We start from the raw sequence: 21,099 nt of genomic DNA, 5'->3' as shown, positions 1-21,099 counted from the left end.
CACCCGCCGCTGAGTCGAAATGCTCTGCATCAGCATTGTAGTTGAAGTTTTCCTCAGCCGTGTTTAATTACCTTTCCATATGAATTACAAAACAAATTGATCGACAACTGCTTCTGAGATCACCAGTCAAGAATAATACTTTGTTCAACTATTTTTCACCTTACTGTAGTTACAGCGGCTCGATCATGTTTTTTTTTTGTCCGCTGGGATCCATACTGACGAAATGCCAACTTCTTACTTGAAGCCAAATAGTAGTAGTATCGTAAATTAAAAAAAAAAAAAAAGCTACTATGGTGAACAGAAGCGAAACGAGTCCACATTCTGCCAATAAATTGACTTTCAAAAATCAGCAAAATAATTTAGTACAATGCAAAAAAAAAAAAAAAAAACGTTAGCAAAAAGTGCAAAGTCTAAATGAAGGCGAATTCCAATGGAGCTCACGTAAACGGCGTGCAAACTGCTTGGCGCCTCTTTATTATTTCTTTTGATGAAAGTCAATTCATGAACATAACAGAAATGCAAATTACAGTTAATATTTTGCAATATTTACCGTGGTTAAAACGTTTATTACATCGTCACGAAGGTGAATGTCAATGCTCCTTAAATTAATAATTACTCCAGCAAACTTTTCTTTTTAAAAAAAAAAAAAAAAGAACTATTTTCAATGGTCCAATTATGAAAAACACTTGAACTGAAATTGTCTTTTTTAAAGCTAAAATATATTTATTACCGTTATTTATGAATTTTCTGTCTTACATCCACAAAAAAAAAAATTGCCTGACAGACTGAGTGACTGCGTCTATCCAAACACCAAACAGAAAGTGCACGTTCGGAATAATCGAGCGAGACGTGACCTCCCTTGTAGTGGCCCGCGTTTCATTCCATCGGCGGAAGTCGTCCTTTTGTCTCGTCTAGGGCAGCATCTGTTTGTCTTCCGCACTGCTGGCCTTTTACACCGCTTGGTCCCACTTGCATCTTTTATTCAGCCGCAACCCAGCCGAGGGGTCCTTGAGACGGAACCGTGCCTTCAGGCAAGCCCGAGGCCTTCGCGCGCAACAAGGCCTCTGGAGTCAAGCGCTGCACGTCATCGCTCCCTCACGCTCACACTCGCGCCGTCACCTTTTTGTTTTTATTCATGACACTCATTATTCATTCATTTGAGAGCAGGGAGATAGGCTTGACGGCAACGGAGAAGGCGCGGAAGGATGTATGATGTGCAAGCCGGATGATGTTTGGGTTAACGGCGGGGCAAGTGAAACGCACGGAAAGATGCAGTTTTTTGGATGCGTGCATGCGCGTGTGTGCGTGTGTGCGTGCGTGTTTGTTTGCGCATGTCTGCACATGAGACTTTCCAGACTTCCAGCGTGGTGTTGAGAAATACTTCCAGGTCACCAAAAGGACTGCAAGGGGACCACAGGAAGTGTAAAGCTGACAACTGCGTCCATCTGTTCTGCTGACACACACGCGCGCGTGCACACACACACACACACATACGCACCGGTGGCGCCCAGGGACGGCGAGGAGCCTCCTGGTCTGTCACACGCGTCCTGTTTTCAGTGCATGGCACAGAAACAGAAGAAGAGCGAGGGGCGGCAGCGGGGGGGGGGGGGCGCCGGGGCTGGGTGGGAAGCGCCGAGAGACGAGCAGGTGAAGAAAGAGGGATGGCGAGCCAGAAAATGCACGCAAAGTACAACGCGTGACTTTGGCGGCGAAAATCGGCACGTTTATTCCAAATATATAGAATATTTCTGGCGGTGGATGTTGCGCAACGCGTGTGTGAGTGCGCGCGGATTCATCGGAGACTGTGCGTGCGCGGGCGCGCCGCCGTCGTCTTGAGGATAGGCCCGCCGATGCGGCAGCCATTGTGTTGAAGCAAGCATATGGTTTGTGACACGTCTCTTTCTAGTGCCATACTGTCTGTCTATACGGCGTCATGGCAGCCAAGACAGCATCCTTTCTACTGCCACTGAAGGCCCGATTGAAGGAAAACATGGACCAGCATTAGTGGAAGTTTATTCCCCGGCTCATGGTTTTGGACTCAATAGACCAAGATGGTTTTAAAAAGTGGATGGGCTTTAAAGGGAATAAAGTTCTCCAACTTACTTTTTCTTGATTTCTATTTATACTTGCTGGAACAATGTGGTTCTCGGCAGGAACAGAGATCAGGGGAATAGTACCTTCCAAGTGACAGTTGCCTTTCTTATTGTTTCAAGTCAGGTTGGACGGGAACGTTCTGGAAAACCCAGCGGGATTCATTTGCTCCAATTTGGAGATGCTCTGCTCTCTCTTGCATCCTTTTGTTTTCTTCAGTTTTTTTTTTTCAGGTTGGAATTGAAGGGGCGGGGGGGGGGTGGGGGCCTTTACTTTCTGCTAATCAGCTCTTAATCGATGAATTTAGCCATCAGAAGTTGGATTGGGCCGGTGGTCCGCAACTTTAAATCAACTATATCAAACGTGCTGAATTGCAGATGTGGGTCATTTACAAAATCAATCAAACGTCAGCGGACGGGCCACCCATCCATCATTGTTAGTCTAGAATTTTTTTCAAGATTAACCAAATTGTCATTGTCAGGCGGTTCAGTCTGTCATGTTAGTTTCACTGTCATCGCTTCCGACAGTAAATTTCACCGGTCCGGTACTCCAACCGGTTAATGATGAAAAGCCACTTTTGTTATTAGTTAATTTTAAACATTTTATTCATTTAATTATATATATATATATATATTTTTTTTATGCTTCAAGTCATGAGCAAAACGGTCATCCGTCAGTGACGAATCTTCCGTCAGTACTAACGGAATGCCGACCTCTGCTCAATGCGAATTGAGTGAAAAGCAAAATATTTAGGATTAGAAGTAATTGATTGATAGAACATGCAGACAAAATGCTCATTTGCATAATGTGCCTCAACCTCCATCTTTGCGTTCCTAGAGAAGGCGCTCTCCATCGGCTTAATGCAGCTGCTAACGCACCAATCTGACGTCGGCCGTCGGAAAATCGCTAAAGTCGCCGTCTGTTTTGGTGACGCGAGCAACATCGGCAATCGTTGTTGGGGGACGTGTTCGTGCGATTAAACATGTAGGATTGGGTCGGGCTGTCGGGAAAAACTTCGACTTCGATTGGGTGTCAGCTAGCGAATCAGTGCACTGCGCAAAAAACGCAAGCCAGCGCGATTCGTTGCGTCTTCCAATCAGCTCCCTCAGCCGCTCGTGTCTTGTTCAGGTGTTCCTCGTTGTTTCGTCACTTTGCCTGGATTTATTTCCTCTGTTTCTTTCTTTTGTTTCATTCATATTTTCTCTGTTAGTAGTTGGGTCCCCATAAGTCATATTTAGTCTTGTCCTTGTGTATGTTTGTTGTTTGAATTTTTTATTTTTATTTTATTTTATTTTATTTTTTTTGCGGGGTGGTGAGGGGGGACTTTTGTTAATTTTGTATTTTTTCTGTAGTCGTGTACCGTTTTTTTTTTTTATGTCCTTGAAGAATTCCTCCCACTTAATCCCATTTGCTTGCCTACCTGCTTCGCTGCACTTGAGTCGTCAACCATGCAAATCCCTGACATTTAAACATATTTACATTCAGAAAGTCTCAATATCTCAAAGGCTTATCAACGTTGTCACACATTCAGGAAATAAGCCTCGAAGACGTGCGCACCGATGTGCATGAACGAGGTGACCAAAAAAAAACCCAAAAAACAAATCAAGCGCTTGTCCCAGAGAGGATAAGAGCACCAAGTCAATCAGTTAATCCTCCGCTAAGAAGAAAAGACAGCGAGAGGATGCCGTAAGACGACCGAACGTTGTTTGATTGCCGTTCTTCTTAAAAAGTTGACTCTTGATGCTTCCAAAAACATGGCGGCAGTGCAAACACACGCACACGCGCACAATGGAATTAGAGAACTCCAGCGGGGATTTGAGAATGGCTTACAAGAAGAGTGTTTGTCAAGATAATGACCCGAAGGAAGGAGAAGCAACGCGGCACGGGGAGCTCTCAGGATGTGAGTGTGTGTCTTGGAGATACTGAGGAGGGATGATTATTTAGAGATGGCCACCAGGGAGGACCTGACACAGGATGACACGTCTCACTATGTCAAGAAAAGCCGAGTCAATTGCCGCACTGCCCAATTTTTTTTTTTTTTATTTATTTATTAATTTTTTTTATGTCAGAGCGCAAACAGCTGATTGTATGAGGTGGTTGCCGTTGAGTGACGTCAGATTAGTAGTCAAGTCTAAGGAAATGCAAGTTTGAATCGACATCGATTAATCATTGATGTCATTGATTTTATTTATTTATTTATTTTTTTTGCTTTCATATCCAAACATGCGCTCGTTGCTTATCTCACCCGCCGTCCACGGTTGCACTGAGCCCGTTCAGCCAATCACGTTCAGATCGTCTCTCAGCCAGTCGCATTTCAATTCGTACGGTTTAAAAACACATTTGTGATTTGATTGGTGAGTCCAGAGGTTCGCGAAAAACGATTTCTTGGCGACATCAATGACCCGCTCGTCTTGGTTTAATTCGTTGAATGGGGGATAAATATTTGGAGGTGTTGTAAATTCTCAGGAAGGCATTTGGTGAATTTGAGGAGGATTTTGGCTGTGTTCGTTAGCTAGCGTTAGCGGATTCTTTTTCAGGTGGCTGTACTTAGCGTTTTTGCTTTTGTTAAATTTGAGGATTGTGCAAGTGGCCGGACTGAATTTTACCCAAATATTTTTACACAGTTCAGGCACCGCTGGTAGCTTGCTTCACCGACTGACCTTGCGTGAATATCAACGAGGCATCCATGTTGTTTATGCCAATACGCGATTGACGATTAATCGACTTCACGCTGTATTATAATAGCCATTGTGCGGATTTGTCAAATCCGTGAGAGTCTAACAAACAGAAAAGTTTTTTGTTTTTTTTTTTGCTTTTGAAACAGTTAAACTTGAGTGCCGGTCCATGGTCTTTGAGATTTTAACTTTGCTTTTTTTTGTGGAGTGTTTTGTTCTTTTAGAAACATGCAAATTTACCTTCTTCAGTCAATCAATATTAGGACACAAGGAAAAGCGAGTTTTGTTGAATTTTGACATTTTCCTGAATTTGCCATTGTTGTTTTTTCAACACCTTTTCCCGAAAATATTTTCTACTGGCTTCTGACGTGTTATCCCAACGCTATTACGAGCGTAGAAAGAATTCCCTTCACATAATTTGTGCAAAACCTTGAAAGAGAGCATGACACCTGGCCAGCACGTCAACCCCAAACACACACACACACACACACACGCACACCTGCGCTAATGCAAGATGTTCTTCCACTTGCAGCTATTCCACCGTTTGACTTCCAATTTTTTATCCTCTTGTCAAAGAATGGCGTCCCACAGAGCCGAGGAGATGAAGAGCAGCGCCGAGTGATGGATGAGAGATTCTTTTGTCAGTCCTGCTGTGAATCAAACTTTCATTTATCATCAGAGAAAGCCAGCGCGCCGAGTTCCGTCGCTGTCCGCTATCAAAACACCCCCAAAACAGCTTTTTGGGAACAAGAAGATCCTCACATCACATGACGTTGTCCGAAACACGCCGCCTCCCTTCCCATCCGTCATGCCATCTCATGCTTTGAACGCCGCCTCGATCCATCACGTCTTCCTCTCCTTTCTTACTCCTTCGTCCTTCCATCAATCACCTTGTGAAGTTGTCGTGCTTGGACAAGGGCACGGCCGCCGCCTCGCCGATACATCATCGGCGTTGCCGCGGCCTTGAAGGGCCCCACCGACAGTTCCGAGATGCAACATACTGACACCTGACAACAGTCGTGTACGATTGCCGCTCCAATATGACATTCGGGACACCTTGACTCACAAAGTTCATTCGTTACGTCGCCACGTTCATTTTTCTCGTATATCAAATCAATTTGTGATTTTGGGGAACATGCTTTTTTTTCCCGCTGTACTGCAATTGAATTGTAAAAAATTCAATTGTGGCAAGCCAACACGTAGTGTTGCTAGATGTGTGCCTTTGAGGGGTGTGGCCTATTGACTTGCATCACGACCATGTCCAGCATTTGTCCGAATGTGGATGAGGACGTGGAACGAGGATCGTTCCAATGCTGAAAAGTGGACTGTCATTGCATGAATGCTGAGCTTTGTCGTGCCAATCAAATGCTCAGTCGATCGGATCATTTTCTTGAACCGGAACGGAGGGTCGAATTTACATTTAAATAAATGAACGTATTTATGATGTAGCCCGTTTAAAAAAACAAAACAAACAAAAAAATGCTTCCCTTCCTTCACTGACTAGCAGCTGCCACTGGAATAAATTGAATCTAAAAAAATGAATAAAAATAAATCAATTAAAAATAAATTGGCCAAGTGCACTGTTCACATGCACTTAATTTTTGTAATTGTGTCCCGCAAACCTGCACAAATAAAGAGGGATTTATTTTTTTCCAACCGGTTCAGTCCAGTCAGTTCATACGCTCTCCGAGTTTTGCGCAACAGGTGACATGATTCAACTCACTGAATTAGGTTTGCTGTACTCACTAATGCAAAACCTCCTGTGAAACAAGTCCAGCAACTGTTAATCTTTCACAGACTCCGATTCACATCGCAAAGAGACGGCGAAGGAACTTGTATAATTAACAGCCTCTTCCTTCTCAAGAGCTCTCTCCTTCTGCCTCTCATCCCTCCTTCACGCCCCCTCTCACCCTGCTGCCCTTCCTTCCCATCGAGCCATTCCCTCCATTCGCCACCTCACCCTCCCATTTCCCTCATCTCCTCCATCACCTTTGCGGCCCTTTTACTTGGCTAAGGATGCTCTTCTCACGCGCACACACACACTTCCTGGGGAAGGATGTGCAAAGTGGGAGTGTTTGTTTGCCGGGGACCGACCCAAACACATAAATGGCACATTCTGGCGCATTTACACACACGTTATGGAGGATGATTAAAGCCAAGAGAAGGAGGCGGCGAAGACATGACCTCGTGACACAAAGAAGTACTCGGAGATGGGCGCTGTTATGAACGGCTACGACCTCTCCGCAAGAGCTTGATTGCTTCCCGGAAGAGCTCTCGGTCGGTGTGTGCGCGCGCGCGCGCGTGTGTGTGTGTGTGGCGGCAGAGGTGATGAAGAAAGCGACAAAGACCGGTTAGACAAGGGGTTGAGAGAGAAGTCATTCAGCCCAGCCCCCCCCTCCCCCCTTGCCTCTCAGCAGTGCACTGTACTTAGCAGACATCCTTGATGGACGCCATCAGCCAATTCAGCCAGTGCAGCCATTTACTTGAAGAGACCACTTGAAGAAAAATACAGAAATTGATTAGAAATTGAATTCAGTGTGTGTGTGTGTGTGTGTGTGTGTGTCTTGAGCACTGGTTAAAAGGACAAGGTGGTGTGTGTTTTTGTTGGTTGTGCGCGTCCTCACAGTCATGTTATCTGAAGAGCACAACATTGAAAGGCAAATAAATTGAAATCTTTATATCATTCAAATTCAAAAGGGTCCTTGCTTCGCAGGCGCTGAACAGTTGAACACTTTCTCTGAAAGTTTGAAGAAGGCCATGGGAAAGTTGCACAATGCCGACGATGTCCCCGATGATCTGACCTTTGACCTGCGGTGGCTCTAACGTTGCGGCGAACATCGGTCCCAATTGTGCGCGGTTCTCGCTTTGATATTGAATTTTTTTTTTTTTTTTTTTTCACTGAAAGTCTCGGCGAGACCATTTGAAAGTCGAACAGCGGCGGCCGCGCACCTTTCAAACGCCGTCGCGTTCAGGCGAGGCCTCAGAAAGCCGGCCGACCAAACGCGGCGACGGGAGACGGCTGGGCGAGGGAGGAAGGTGAGGAGACGAGCAAAGGTGGCAGTGGACAAGGTTAGACGACAGGAAACAAGCGGAAGGTGGCAAGAGGCGAGGTAGGAGGAGGGCAAGAACAGCAGAGGAGAGATGAGAGGAGCGATAGGATGATGGACGCCTGAAGGACGCGTGTACTTCGATAACAGATAGCATCGGAGAAGATGCTATCGAGGCTCCTATCTTGCCGCACCACACACCGTTAATAGCCAGCAAATAGAGCCGGGATGTGTGCGCGGGCGGCAAAATAGGTGTGTGCTTTCCTCTGTCCAAAAAAAGGTCTCGGAATCTGGATCAAAGGTAGTTGGTCAACACGGACGCCACCATCTTTGGACTTTTTCATGGGCCCGCATCTGTCTTTTCCGACGGAGTTGCCGTCCAAGCCGTAACGAGGCTATTACGTCGCAAATCATTCACAGGCTTGGGGGGCGTTTATCTAATTGACTGAAATCATTTCTCCAAGTTGGCAAACGGGATCAAGTGCCATTAAGTTGTTCACATTACTCAGTGTGCCGCTCAAAGTGGCGCTGCTCGTGGCTAACAAAAGGAAATTGTTGCTGGCGAGGTGCATTCGTGGGGGGGGGGGTCTCTTCTGACCTCTTTTTCATGTTAAAACATGCGCACACGCACACAACCTGTCACACCCATAAGCCAATCATGCGGACAGATGGGTCATCAGCGGCCTAATTGTGTGATTGGCTGAAATCGGCAGCAGAGGATGCTGGATCACACCTTTGTGTGTGTGTGTGTGTGTGTGTGTCGTGCCATCATCAAGATATTTGCTTGTATAAGCAACAAGTGACAAATATTTCAATATTAAATCTAAAATATTTCTCGTTGCCGCGCACGCGATGATGTAAAGGATCGTAACTATGCTAAACGTGCGTGCGCGTGCGTGTCGGGGTGTGTGTGTGTGTGTGTGCGCGCGCCCTCGTGATTTTGTCCTTGCAGCAATGTGGCCAAAACACATTAGAGCACATCTGTCCACTCCATAGCCACTCCTAATCCTCCTCATCGCCATTTTGAAGAGCTCTCTGTCCGTCCATTCAGCCGCCCCAAACGCTACCTTGAGAGAATCAATTTGCCTAAATTCTCATCATATTTAAAGCCCCGCACATCTCTTACGACTGATGAAAGGTCAAATAAAGGTCGGACTCTTCTCCAACTCGGCGAGTCGAAGGATTTTAACTGACTGCCGACGGCTAATTTCTTGACTTTCTCGTGCTATTATTTTTTTTTTTTGTTTGTTCGTTCCGGGAGAATTATGTCTTTGCTTTCCAACGCTTAATTGTTGCGCCGTCACATCCGGTTCTGTGTGTTTCTGCCTCGCCTCGCCGTGTGTGTGTGTGTGTTTGTGAGTCTGCGTGGCCTTATAATTAAAGCGCGCTGACATATAATTACCGCGCATGTTTACCTCGAGTCCCATCTTGTTGAATGGGTCGGCTGCTCTCCCTCCTTTGTGGCTCGGCATGATCACATATTATTATTTGCGTCGTGCTCAGCTCCTCAGCCATCCACTCATTAAGTCTGCCGCTTTGACAGAATTAATGACCACATGGGCAGAGAGAAAAGGCTCGGCGCCGGTGCCCGCGCGGCACGGCGTGGCGTGGCGTGGCATCTTTGCCGCACGCGTTCCGCATTTGCAAGGAAGCTCCAAGTTGATTTGAAACCTTCAATGGCAAGCCGCGAGCGTCCCTCCGGGAGGAGGAGATGAATAGGAAAGCGCTGACCTTGATGTGGTCCTATCAGACGATGCAACTGTGCTTTTATGCAAATTGTTGCCATCTCATCAAAAGTTATCAATAGGGGAAAAAAAAACTAATTAACTATTTTTTTGTTCCCACCGCTCATTCAATTAAAGGAAGATGTCCAAGTTTGAATAGTTGAATACATGTTTTTTTTTTTTTCCCTCAGTGTCTTTAATTGCTCTTAAAAGAAATGCTTGTTTGATGGAGATTGCCTTTTATTCAATGACAAGAATTGTGTAAAATATTGAGAAAAGCCAGGATGAGTCAGAATGACAAAGAACAAAAATCAACAAGAGCAGTTGAGTCGAGAATACGTATTTCTCGGAAGGGTCTGTTCTTCAGACGCCTTTGGAAATGACGGAGAAGTGTTTGGGCCTCTTCAACACACGTGAGTGTCCAAACATGTGGAGACATATACACACAATTGGACTGAAGAAGAAGAGATAGTGAGAAAGCACATCATCTTTGTTTTCTACATTCACCAACTTTGACTTTGACGCCGATGCTCACAGCACATCCAACCACCCAGTTCCCAGTGGTGGGCGGTCAAGGCCTGCAAGGTTTGCTCTGCTGGCTTCCCAAAATCAAGAAATCATGATCATATTCTTCACATTGATGTTATATTATATCCTAGCGTTGTATTTTTAGATGGGAGTTTTTATCCAATCAGAATTAAGCTAGCTTGTGTTGCCAGGCAGATTTCACAATACCAGTTGCACGCACGATTCGTCCGAGGCCTTCAGATACAATCGTGCAGGCGTCTGTTCTGTGTCTGAAGGGGACAGTTGATAGACAGCGGCCATAGCCAATCAGATCATGAGTTGATGACAGGAAGGCCTTCTAGCTGGCCTTACGTTGAAGGTGATGAAAGCGGCTTGTGATTGGATCGTGAGGAGGCAGCGCTATTCGGAATCAACACACATGAAAGTCGTAACTGGCGACCGTTTGAAAATCTAAATTATAATCTTGTTTTTTTTTTAAACCACAATGGCCGAAGGAGGGAAAAGTGTGGATTTGATTCGTCCTCTGTCCAGACGGCCGTTATGTCCATAGAGGAGATTCAATTCTTGAGGAATAGCTTCAATTTTCACAGTTTTTCCGCTTTCGTCACTTTGCATACTAGTGCAGTGCACTGTTTCACCAGCGTGCTGCCCATTATAATGATCATTTATCGTAAGAGTCAGACCAACCACGGCTCCGACTTTCCGACATTGCTCGTTTGGAGATGGACGATGAGCTTTTTTTTTTTTTATTATTTTCTTTTTTTTATTTTAATTTATTTATTTTTTTTATTATTTTTTTTTAGAGAGGACGGGACTCAGCAAGGACGGAAGTTGGTTTTCATCCCGTCGCTTTAATCGTCCCTAATCGGTCAAGTACATTCAGACGTCTTGGGTATGTCATCCGCCAATAAACTTACTTCAGACTGAATGTGAAAAATCACCACTCGTCTCGTGCATGTTCACCATTGTTAGCGGGAGGAAGTGACCTCACTTTTCTTCTCGTTGGCAAGTGGAGGAGCACTCGTTCTCTGTCCCAAAATCGCCGGTCAATCTGTTGTGTCGCCATCTTAATGCTACCTTGACACAAACATTTTAATCCACTTGTAAAACACTCCCAGCCGGTTCAGAATGCTGGCTGAGTTGTAAAACTCCGGGACTTGAAGCCCAAGCAGCGATTAGGAAACGTCTCCCATGTTGTCTTCTTCTTTTTTTTTTTTTTTGCGGGGTGCATGGGACAAACTGGTGAAAAGTAAGGACGCAAGCGCTTTAAATGAACGGGGACGGGAGACGATTATTTTTGTATTTTAGGACGGGGGGGGGGGGCCGATGACAAACGAGTGCCCAGAGCAAAACCACGCGGCAAAACAAAAAGTTTAGTTCCACGCAGCGAATGACCTGAAAGGCCTCCAGTCTTAGCACTCTTGAGATCAGGACATGGTCAGTCCTTTGGAAAAGAAATGAATAGCGACTGATTAGCGCAAGAATGGACCGCGGCTCGTACGCCGCCCACGACTCGACCGAAGAGGCAATGAACACCCTGCCCGTAGGTGTGTGTGTGTGTGTGTTTCAAGTATCAGTTGCGAGTGTGTTAGCACACAGAATAGCAGTTGTGTGACAGGCACATATTAGGCCGTCATGGCCAACGGGAATTAAAAAAAAAAAAGGCTTGGATAGCAAGAGACAAAATAACCATTACTGTACGCTGCCCGCTCTCCTCCAGAGCAGACAAAGGCGCACACACGCACACCCAAGCAAGGGCTGAGCGGGGCATCTCGTTCCCACCAACACAAAAGCACAGACTGAAAAGATTGAAAATTATGGGAGCAGACAACAGAATTAATCGTGGAGACGTTGACACATTTTGGGGGGAAAAAAAAAAAAAAAAGAACTCGACCCAAAATCAGAAAGTCAAAGGGTTATTTGTCATCTCAATCATCCGGTGTAGAATTGGATAAAAAGTGGGTGTGTTGTACATTTATCACACTCATTCATCACATTCGGACTTACCAAAGATGAGCTGAACGTCTCTCTCCGCAGCCTCCCTTCAACTTTCAGCCTTCCAGCAGCAGAGCCGAGGACCAGGTGCAAAAAAAAAAAGAAATCCTGGAAAAAAAGAAATCCTCGTTGTGGCCACGATTGTCCCCGGTCGTCGGCTTCGCCCCTGGACGCCTCCAGTATGTTGGGTTCACGGCGTCGAAGGACCAATTGTATGTCAGGTTCGCCAATTTGACATATCGTGTTCGTAAGCTAAAAGGAGAGGACAAACAGCTGTTGTGGAGACAGAAAGGTTAACAAAGTTTATTTGACAACTTCATCTCCCCCCTGTTCCTCGATGCTTTTCACACATTCCCTTTTATAACATCGGGGAGTCAGATTACACTTCAAGAAATCAGATTACACTCAAGAGTGGTACACTTCGTCTTCTCAAAAGCTGGTTTAGTCCGGTTTGTCATTGGCGTGTCGTCGTGGGTCGCAGCTGACTCTCACGTCAACATCTTTATCAGGACCTAGCACGATGCCGCTTGCGTCAGACTTTGAGGCCTCACTTCTTTATCAGGGCTTTTCACGATGTTGTTTACTTCATCCTCATCACCCCCCACACTGCAAACACTCAGCACAGTTCACTCTATTAAACTGCAATATGTTATATGTGCTACATATTAAAATAAGATGCATCACAGCAAATCATCACGGCAAATGTATAATAACCTCTTAATATTATTCTAACAGGTAGTTTTTAAAAGAACTCAAGAGTTAAATTTGGTTCAACTGACTAGTATTAAATTATTGCTAAATTCGTATTGAAATACGTGACCGGACTGAAACACGTCTAAACTAAGATGTAAGCTCAACATACTTTGTTGATATTGTTTTCCTTTTATTCACTTTCATAATGCTATAGTGAAAAAATCGGTAGGACGACAGGTACGTAAATTTGCCGTGATTTTTCTTGGTTGATTTGGGTTTGGAATTTAGCAGGTGTGGGCACCTGACCCTTTTTTGCCGGTCAGTCCCTCGTCATCCGGAGGCAATCTCGGTACGTACCGGCCTCGACCCTCTGGCCTTATTCATAAAAATTGTCGCTTGAAATACAGGCACGCTTGAACGAAAGTGCTGGCTCATGTTTTTTCATACACAAACGTTTGGTCATTTGACGCGTTTTGAGGCATTTTTTGTTGTTTGCCCATTTTGTGGCCCGGACTAAAATCAACCTCAAGTCTTTGTTAATCGAACCGATTTTTTTTTTTTGCCCCCTTGCCCCAAAAATGGGCGTCCGGTCAGGCCAGTGGGCCGTACCGACGACCCAGCTCTGGAATTGTTTCCTGTTTTTTTCCCCGAGTGTCAGCCAATCAGCTCCCTTCAACCTTTTTTGTCTTGTCCAGGTGTTTCTCGTTGTTTCCACAATTTGTCTGGATTTAGTTCGCTCCTTTCTTTCAGTTGTCGTCAGTTCATTGTCCTTCGTCCAAGTCAAATTACTGTTTGGTTAGTCTATCGTTTAATTATTTATTTCTTTTTTTTTTAATCATAGAATCTTTTACGTCATTTGATCTTTTTTTTTTCATTATTTTTCATTATCCCAACTCCTTGTTTGCCTTTAATTTAATATTCTTGAACTGTAGTCCTGCCTCACTTCCGTGTGTTTTTTACGCAATGTATTTAAAAATATTTATTTATTTTTATTTTTCCTCTCCCCCACCCTAAATTTTTTTTTTTAATGTTTTGAAGGTTTATCAGCCTTTTGGGGAGAATGTTTAGCGTTTAATTGTATTTTTTTTCCCCATCAATGCATTTACACGGGTCTCAATTAGATGCAAATTCTGGTTATTGGTGACCCAGGCCCGTCCCAATTCCCCTGAAAATAACTCGACAGTAAATAAACACGTCGTTTAAATATGTTGGATAGGTGGACAGGTTAGTGTTTTGTTTTTATTTTTTTTTTTTAAACCAGCCGATCCCTTCCAAAATCCTGATTATGTAAAGCCTGTTACAAATTGAAACCAAGCAAACAACTGAAGAGGAAACCTTTGTGCCGCGGAGTATTGATATTGTTAAAACCTGGTCCATGTTCTCATCCCTCCGCAAAATTTGTGAATATCGATGCGGTACTTTTTGTGTTTTTGCGGGTACACACGGGTAATCAACATGCAGGCACAAAACTTTGCGCTTTGAACTCGGTGGAAGTAATTAATCTCACTGTGACTTGTACGCCACAGAGTGTGTCACTCTTGTGAATCTTTAATAATGTCTTCGGGCACTCGTCTCTCGCTGTCCACTGATGGCCGCGATTCGTTGAATGATGCAGGACATTTGCCATTTGTGTGTGCGCGGATTGTGCGAGTGATTGGTGTGTTTTATTCCATGCAATGGTTTGTCAACTTTTCTTGACTTGGTTGTGTGAAGATGTAGCGGTTGGACTTGAAATTTTTACCCCAGCATCAATTTAGGAATATTAATGCTGATGCTAGATCACATCATTGGTCTGACTTAGAGGCATTTGTATCTCATATTTTTTTATTTTTTTTAACATTACGGGACCCACAATCTCATTCATAACATGTTAACTACAAATATTGAACGGACATCACTTCATATGTCCCTGAATGTATTTTTGATGTTGATTTTAAAAATGTCTGAGTTTTTTTTCTAGCACATCATGTTTTTATGATATTTTTTTGTTTTTTAAGTTTGACCTATAAAAGCTTACAAATTTTACCATGCATTGACGTTTAATTAGCCATTGTATTTATTTACGAGAAACTGTTTAATTAATATGCACTGTCACTATATACATTTAAAAAATAAATAAATACAAATTTATAGCAATAAGATCTTCCCCAAAAAATAAAAAAATCCACCTGTTGGTGAACATAGCCCTTCAATCAAAAACATAAAAATATTTCTGAATTTCATATTATATTATACTTATTGTATTATGGTTGTTATTATTATTATAAAATCCAGGTGTGCTTGTGAAAGAAAGAAGTCCAGATTAGAAATCAGTGCAAAAAAACAAATCTAAAAAAAATGACTTGCATCTCTGATCAAAACATTTCTTAAAAGTTTGCTGACCAATGCAATGGTCACTACGGACAGGAAATAAGGGCAACGCATCAACTATACTTTGCGTTACACAATTGTGCAAAAAACTTGTATAAATTGCTAAATCGCTCACAAAAATCATTCATTTATTTTTCTATTTCCAGTGGAGCCTTTTTTTAGAATCTTTTTTTTCTTTTTTTCAAATTAGAATCACCTCGATACTTCCTATTGCATCTTTCAATTCTTTCAAGCATGGTTGTTATGCAAAAAAAAAAAAGTCATATAATGTGGTGACAGCCCACTTTATTGTCCTCACACTCAGAAGCCTTAAACAAACAAACACACACCCACGCACACACGCACGCACACACACACGGTTTATCTGCCCATCGATGAATAAAATGGTTTTATTTGAAGTGGACTATGGGGTACTTAAGGCTATCTACACCCAATTCAAGATATGTGAAATTGAAGGGAGATATGACATGAGTGGTGAGTGTGTGTGTGTGTGGGGGGGGGGGGGGGGGGGGGGGGGGGAGGACAGGAGCCAATGGGGACCAGATTGAGAACGAGACATCTTAGAAAAACGTTCAGATGAATGTAGAAATGATAAATAGACGCATACAAGGACAGAGGATGTATGTGTTAGCCGTCTCAAGTGCGTTTTGTGTACGTGCGCGTGCACGTGCACGTGTGTGACTTTGAGGTCCAGTCCTTGGCACACAGATGCCCCTCTATTATCTGCCTGTCTTGTCTGCTCAACCTGGTCTGCCTCTGGACACTTTACTTCTTTAAAGAGCTGTCCAATGCGGGCTCTCTCATGTGCACGTGCGCACACACACACACACACACACTTAAGACCGCTTACATACATCCTCAATCTTCTCTCACCGAGAAAGTGTCACCCTGCATGTTTTCTCAGTGCGTGCTTGTTTGTATTATGTGCATTCAAAGAAATGAAATGTTTTTATAAAACTGATAATATGGTGCAATGATATGCAGCATGGCGAACAACTTTGAGTCAGTCAATGAGACAACAGGGGGGTTGGGGGCAGCTGGCGGCCCATTGGCCACATGCAACACCCGCACGTGGAGCGGCCCTTGACTCATTTTTGGAACAAAATAAATAAAACAAGTTAGCCATATCTGAGCAGCTTTGAGTTGTAATAACTGTGGTCGCCACAAGGTGGCACACATTCCTCACAGCTCCACTAATCCGAAGACACAGAAGAAGAGAGGATGTGTCTTCTGTCTTTTTGGCAGGACTCGCTTCAGGTCAAGAAAACGGTGGAAGTAAATTACATGTTCACCGAAGTCAAGCGCAAACCTATCTGCCGAATTTGCTTATCGTCGCGATCGGCCATGAAAGAGTCACCAGCGCAACACACTCTCCATTCAGTGATATGTGAGCGTGAACAGTTGTTTGTCTCTTCATGTGCCCCGTTATTTACCGGCGACCAGTCCATGTTGTCGTCTGCCTTTCAGCCACGAGTCCGCTGGGATGGACTCCAGCGTTCTGCAAGCCTGAGCACGTTACAGAAAATGGATTGATGTTTATGGACACATTTTAGCGGTAACACGTGACTGACCAGATTCTGTGTTGCTAGTTAGGGGGTGTGTCTTTGCGTGTGCGCATTTGTGCGTGTGTGTGTGTGTGTGTGTGTTGCTATCAAACAATCAACAGCACGCCTTGAAGACACAGCTGATAAGCGACTCTCACCTTGAGACACCCACTGTATCCCAACAGTGTCACGCCGAAGAAGCCACGTTCGTCTTTGAGTCCTCTCAATCCGAGCTGGTTGTCCTTAATTTTGGATGATCTTCATTCCAATAAAAAGGATGTAATTTTAAGGTGTATAAACAGATTCATTTGGGAGCACAAAGCAAATTTCCACCTTTGACTGAAAAGGGATGCAAATTGAAAATTCTTCGGTTGAGCACATCAAGAAGGATGTTATCATTGTGTCTTAAATGGGACGCATTATGGAAGAAAAATTTGAATAATTTTTATTCCAAAAAAGTTGTGTCTCTGGAGTGCGTGCCCACCCATCTAGAGGGATATTTCGAAACTGAACTAAAAACGTGTCTTTGAGCCGGCAGTTTTGAATCTGTCTGTTAAAGGACGGATAGATTTCTCCGTATAACACTTGGCAGCTCGGTGCAGTGGAGATGTGCCATTTTCAAACAATAGTTGTAGTTGGGCTGCCAAACGACACTGAAGCAATGTTAAAAGCAAACGGTTAGCACCCCTGCAGTGTTAGCGCAGAACGGTTTTAGCTAACGACATCATCAGCGTTAGTTGATGATGGAGGTCGTCGATGTTGGGGTTGTCTCTGACGAGTATTATTCTACGGCTTGCAAAAATGTAAAAAAAAAGCTGTTTGTACAGAAAAACATCTTGATGGGAATACTTTTCTCTTCAGACTCTGAGCAGTTTTACAACACCTGCGCGTCATGCTAACAAATGCCGAAATAAGAACTGGCTACCGAGTGAACGGTTACTAATTTCTTATTATAATTATTTGAGATAAAAGCCATTGATTTGCTGTTTTTTTTTTCTTTAACTTGCCTGTGGAAACTTGATAAGAGTGAAAAATAGTAGCACATTAAGGCTCCATTTTGTTTTTGTTTCCAATTGAGAAAATTAGCTCTGTGAAAGCATTAGCAAAGAGAATGTATATTTAAAAAAAGATTTTATTCATGACTTTTATTTTTTAATGATTATTTATGTGTTTATATGTCCGTGTGGCCGATTGAGTGGCATCAAAATTTCTGACTCGGGGTCCGGTTGGCCGCTTACAGTTTGTTTAATTCAGCATTTGTGTCTCCTCCGAAGTCTTTGTGAGTGTTCTTCAATATTGTTTTTGATTGTTCATCCCGTTCAATCATCGTCCATAAATGCAGTCAAATATAATTTCATAACAAAACAAAATGTCCTTTTCAGGAACGACTGAGTCATGTAAGTGGTGTCATTGCTCCCCAACTTTCTTGATTGTATCCTCTCAGGAAAATGTGCTTCATGTCGTCCTCAAATCTGTGTTTGTCGAGATGATGGGAGTAATTATCCCGTAGGTAGACCCGAGTCTGGCAGCAAGCCCAGTCGCTTCTCTCCCTGGGGAAGCAGCGCGTCTTAAGATTGTGAGAAGGCGCATCGCTCTGTCAATGTTTGCTTTTTCCCGCCTTTGTTTTAGTCGTGTTAGTTTTGCAAACAGCATACTATATAATCTGCGGAAAGTGTTGTTTTGTTTTTTCCACTGTCAAGGACATCGTACTGACGAGATGCTTTTACTACTTTTACAATTCCTGGCTGTTCTCATCGCTATTAGCTGGACCCACGATTTTTTTTTTAGGGTGTTTATTTCCAATCTGGGAAGTGTCGGTTTTTTTAGACGTTACCTGATTGACGCACGCTCACATTCGTATATGCGGACTGAGGTGAATCCATGTCGGTGGAAGATGAGGGGCGGCCTGACCTTGGTCTAGCCTAGGGGGGGTTTCGGCAGATGGAAAGAAGGGCAGAGGGTTCTGGCATGATAAACTGCGCCACACACACACACACACACACATTGGGGTGACATTGTAAGTTGTCTCGGCAGTAACGATAACAAACCGCGTGCGTACGTACAACGGCCAAAGTTTGTGTTTTAGGAAATTGGACAATTAAAAGGAAAAAAAAAAAAGGGGAAGTTTAAAATCTGGCATGCAAAAATCTGTTGTTGTTTTTCTCGCACATTAACAGATGCACATCACAGAGGAAATAAAAGCAGCCATTTGAAATTGTTCCGGTGACAGAAGAATCCATAAAAGGCCATTTGGTCTCACTAATTTGCTATATTTATGTGGGACAATTTCTTGGGAGCCCAAACAAGGGGGTCGTCACGCGGCTGCATATGTCCCTCCAGATTGGGCCAACATACTAAACAACAGCGGCTCACGAGACCAGGCGGCGAATTGGGGGTGGGCGGATGACGGCGGCGAGGAGGAAACATTTGCGGGGCTACGACTCGTTTGGAAGGCGGGCGCTGCCTGCCCACCTGTCTGCAAGGCTGCCAGCTGCGCGACACACACAAGCATATGGGCGCTGATGCGCACGTAAAAATGTCAATGCGCAAACACATCAACGGGCGGGAAAGAGTGCCTGAAGACAGATTTAGTAAATGCAACAAAGCTCTGATTGATGTTGCCGCTGCTTCCTGCGATGGGAAAATGTTGCGACGCATTTGTGGTTGTGTGCTGGAACTCTCATCCCCCGATGTTCGCCTTTTCACGTCATCGTTGGATGTCGCATGCGGAACTCGTGTCAATTTGTGAGCGTGAAGGTGAGATCACAATGTACAAGAACAAAGATTTGAGGTTGTTTATGCACACCTTATTTTGGTACACTAAAGCAGATGAGAGAAAATGTACATCGTTGCAGATTTTCTAAGCAACAGGTGTTTGTTGAGGGCAGTGGCCGGACGTGCATTTCACACGGAGGACTTCAGTGAAGTCCTACTTAGTCCGACTTGAATCATATTACGATCATTTATGACACCACGGCTGGACAAATAATATACAGAAAGACACTTACACAGAACTGAGTGAGTGTTGGATGACCTCGCTTCTCTTGAAAAGTCCGTCTTGAAAACGGCCGTGCAAGCGTATGTGCAATAAAATCCACACTTTTCCCTCCTTCAGGCATTTTTATTTAAAAAAAAAAAAGTGAGAATATATTTAAGATTTTTAAACGGTTGTCAGTTACTACTTTCTCGTGTGTTGATTCTGCATAGCGCTGCCCCCTCACAAGTTAGTATCCAATCACAAAACGCGTTCATCACCTTCAGCTTAAGGCCTTACTGTTATCAAATTGCAATCTGATTGGCTATCGCAGCTGTCTATCAACTGTAAAAACCCCTTGAGACACAAAATATCTTGTACTATGAAATCTGCCTGGCAACACGACCTACCTGTATTCTGATTGGATCAAAACTCTCACCTAAAAATACAACACTAGGATGTAATATGACATCAATGTGAAAAATATGATCATGATTTCTTAATTATGTTAGACCAGCAGAGAAGGCCTCTGAAGGCCTTGACCGCCCGCCACTGATACATAAGATTGTAATATATTGTATAAATTATGAATTCATCGTTCGGATGAGCCACAATTGGATTTTTCTTCTGAAACGTGATAGCTATGAATTACAATGCTTGGTAAAATAAAATTGAGCAAGCGTTGATCGGTCAAACATCAAAACAAAAACTGAAATTCTACAAAAAGTAAAGAGATTTTTGAAAAAGACGTCTTCGTTGCTTGGCGCAGTGGACGTATTCATCTCGCGGCCGCTGTTAGAACTCAGCTTCATAAAACGGTGATCATGTAACTAAACTCGGACGTTGTTGTTTTCGAGTCCAACGCGCGTTCACCTCCTGATTTGACCTCATTACCGTCGCTTTCTTCCGTTGTCCGCCACCGTGCCGATCGGGACTTTGAAATGTTGCCGTTTAAATCGAGCCCGGCGTGATTCACGAAGATGCGGCGTGTACGCTATGCGCGAGTTCCCTCGGCTGTCCTTGACCGGTGAGTGCTTTGGCTGCGTCTGTTCAGTGTTGATTTTAAAAAGCCTCAAATGGCCACATGAGGGACATTGTCGTCGAATATTGTCGCGCTCGTCATCTTCCATTATCCCGAGAAGACGTAAGTGCTTGTGTTTTCCATGTTAATAAAGGAGCTAATTGCAGCCTTCAAAGTGGGAGCGGGGCAGCAGAATGGAAGTCACGTGGGTGGGGGGGAGTGAAAGGAAAGGGATGTAAATATGCTTCATTATGAAGCCATTAATCTTATTATGTGCGTGGTTCGGGGGGGGGTGCAGCGTGCGCACGTAACATGCACATTAGTGTAGCCCCACATGCAAACAAATACGTACAGTAAGTTAGCCTGCGGTGGATCTGCTCAGAGATGTCTTCCAGATGAATAGGTGGTAATGAGCGTGTAGTGGAACTGATTCCCTC

General features: G+C 43.9%; 1 protein-coding gene across 4 annotated transcripts in view; it reads left to right on the top strand.

Moving 5' to 3' along the window:
- The window catches only part of LOC148339442 (uncharacterized), a 69,540-nt gene that overhangs the window by 30,441 nt on the left and 18,000 nt on the right, over positions 1 to 21,099 (top strand). The window contains exon 3 of one of the 4 annotated variants that reach the window (XM_088291822.1): positions 12,103 to 12,272. The exons of the other annotated variants lie outside the window; for them this stretch is intronic. Within the exon in view, the coding sequence (XP_088147948.1) occupies positions 12,103 to 12,272 (170 nt within the window). The remainder of the gene's footprint in view (positions 1 to 12,102; positions 12,273 to 21,099) is intronic. 4 annotated transcript variants of the gene reach the window in all.

Source organism: Idiotropiscis lumnitzeri, chromosome 3, assembly GCF_059441095.1.
Source record: "Idiotropiscis lumnitzeri isolate Australia: NSW breed Sydney's pygmy pipehorse chromosome 3, RoL_Ilum_1.0, whole genome shotgun sequence".
Taxonomy (NCBI): Eukaryota; Metazoa; Chordata; class Actinopteri; order Syngnathiformes; family Syngnathidae; genus Idiotropiscis; species Idiotropiscis lumnitzeri.
Note: the sequence above shows the minus strand (reverse complement) of the source record. Positions and strands in the feature narration are given on the sequence as shown.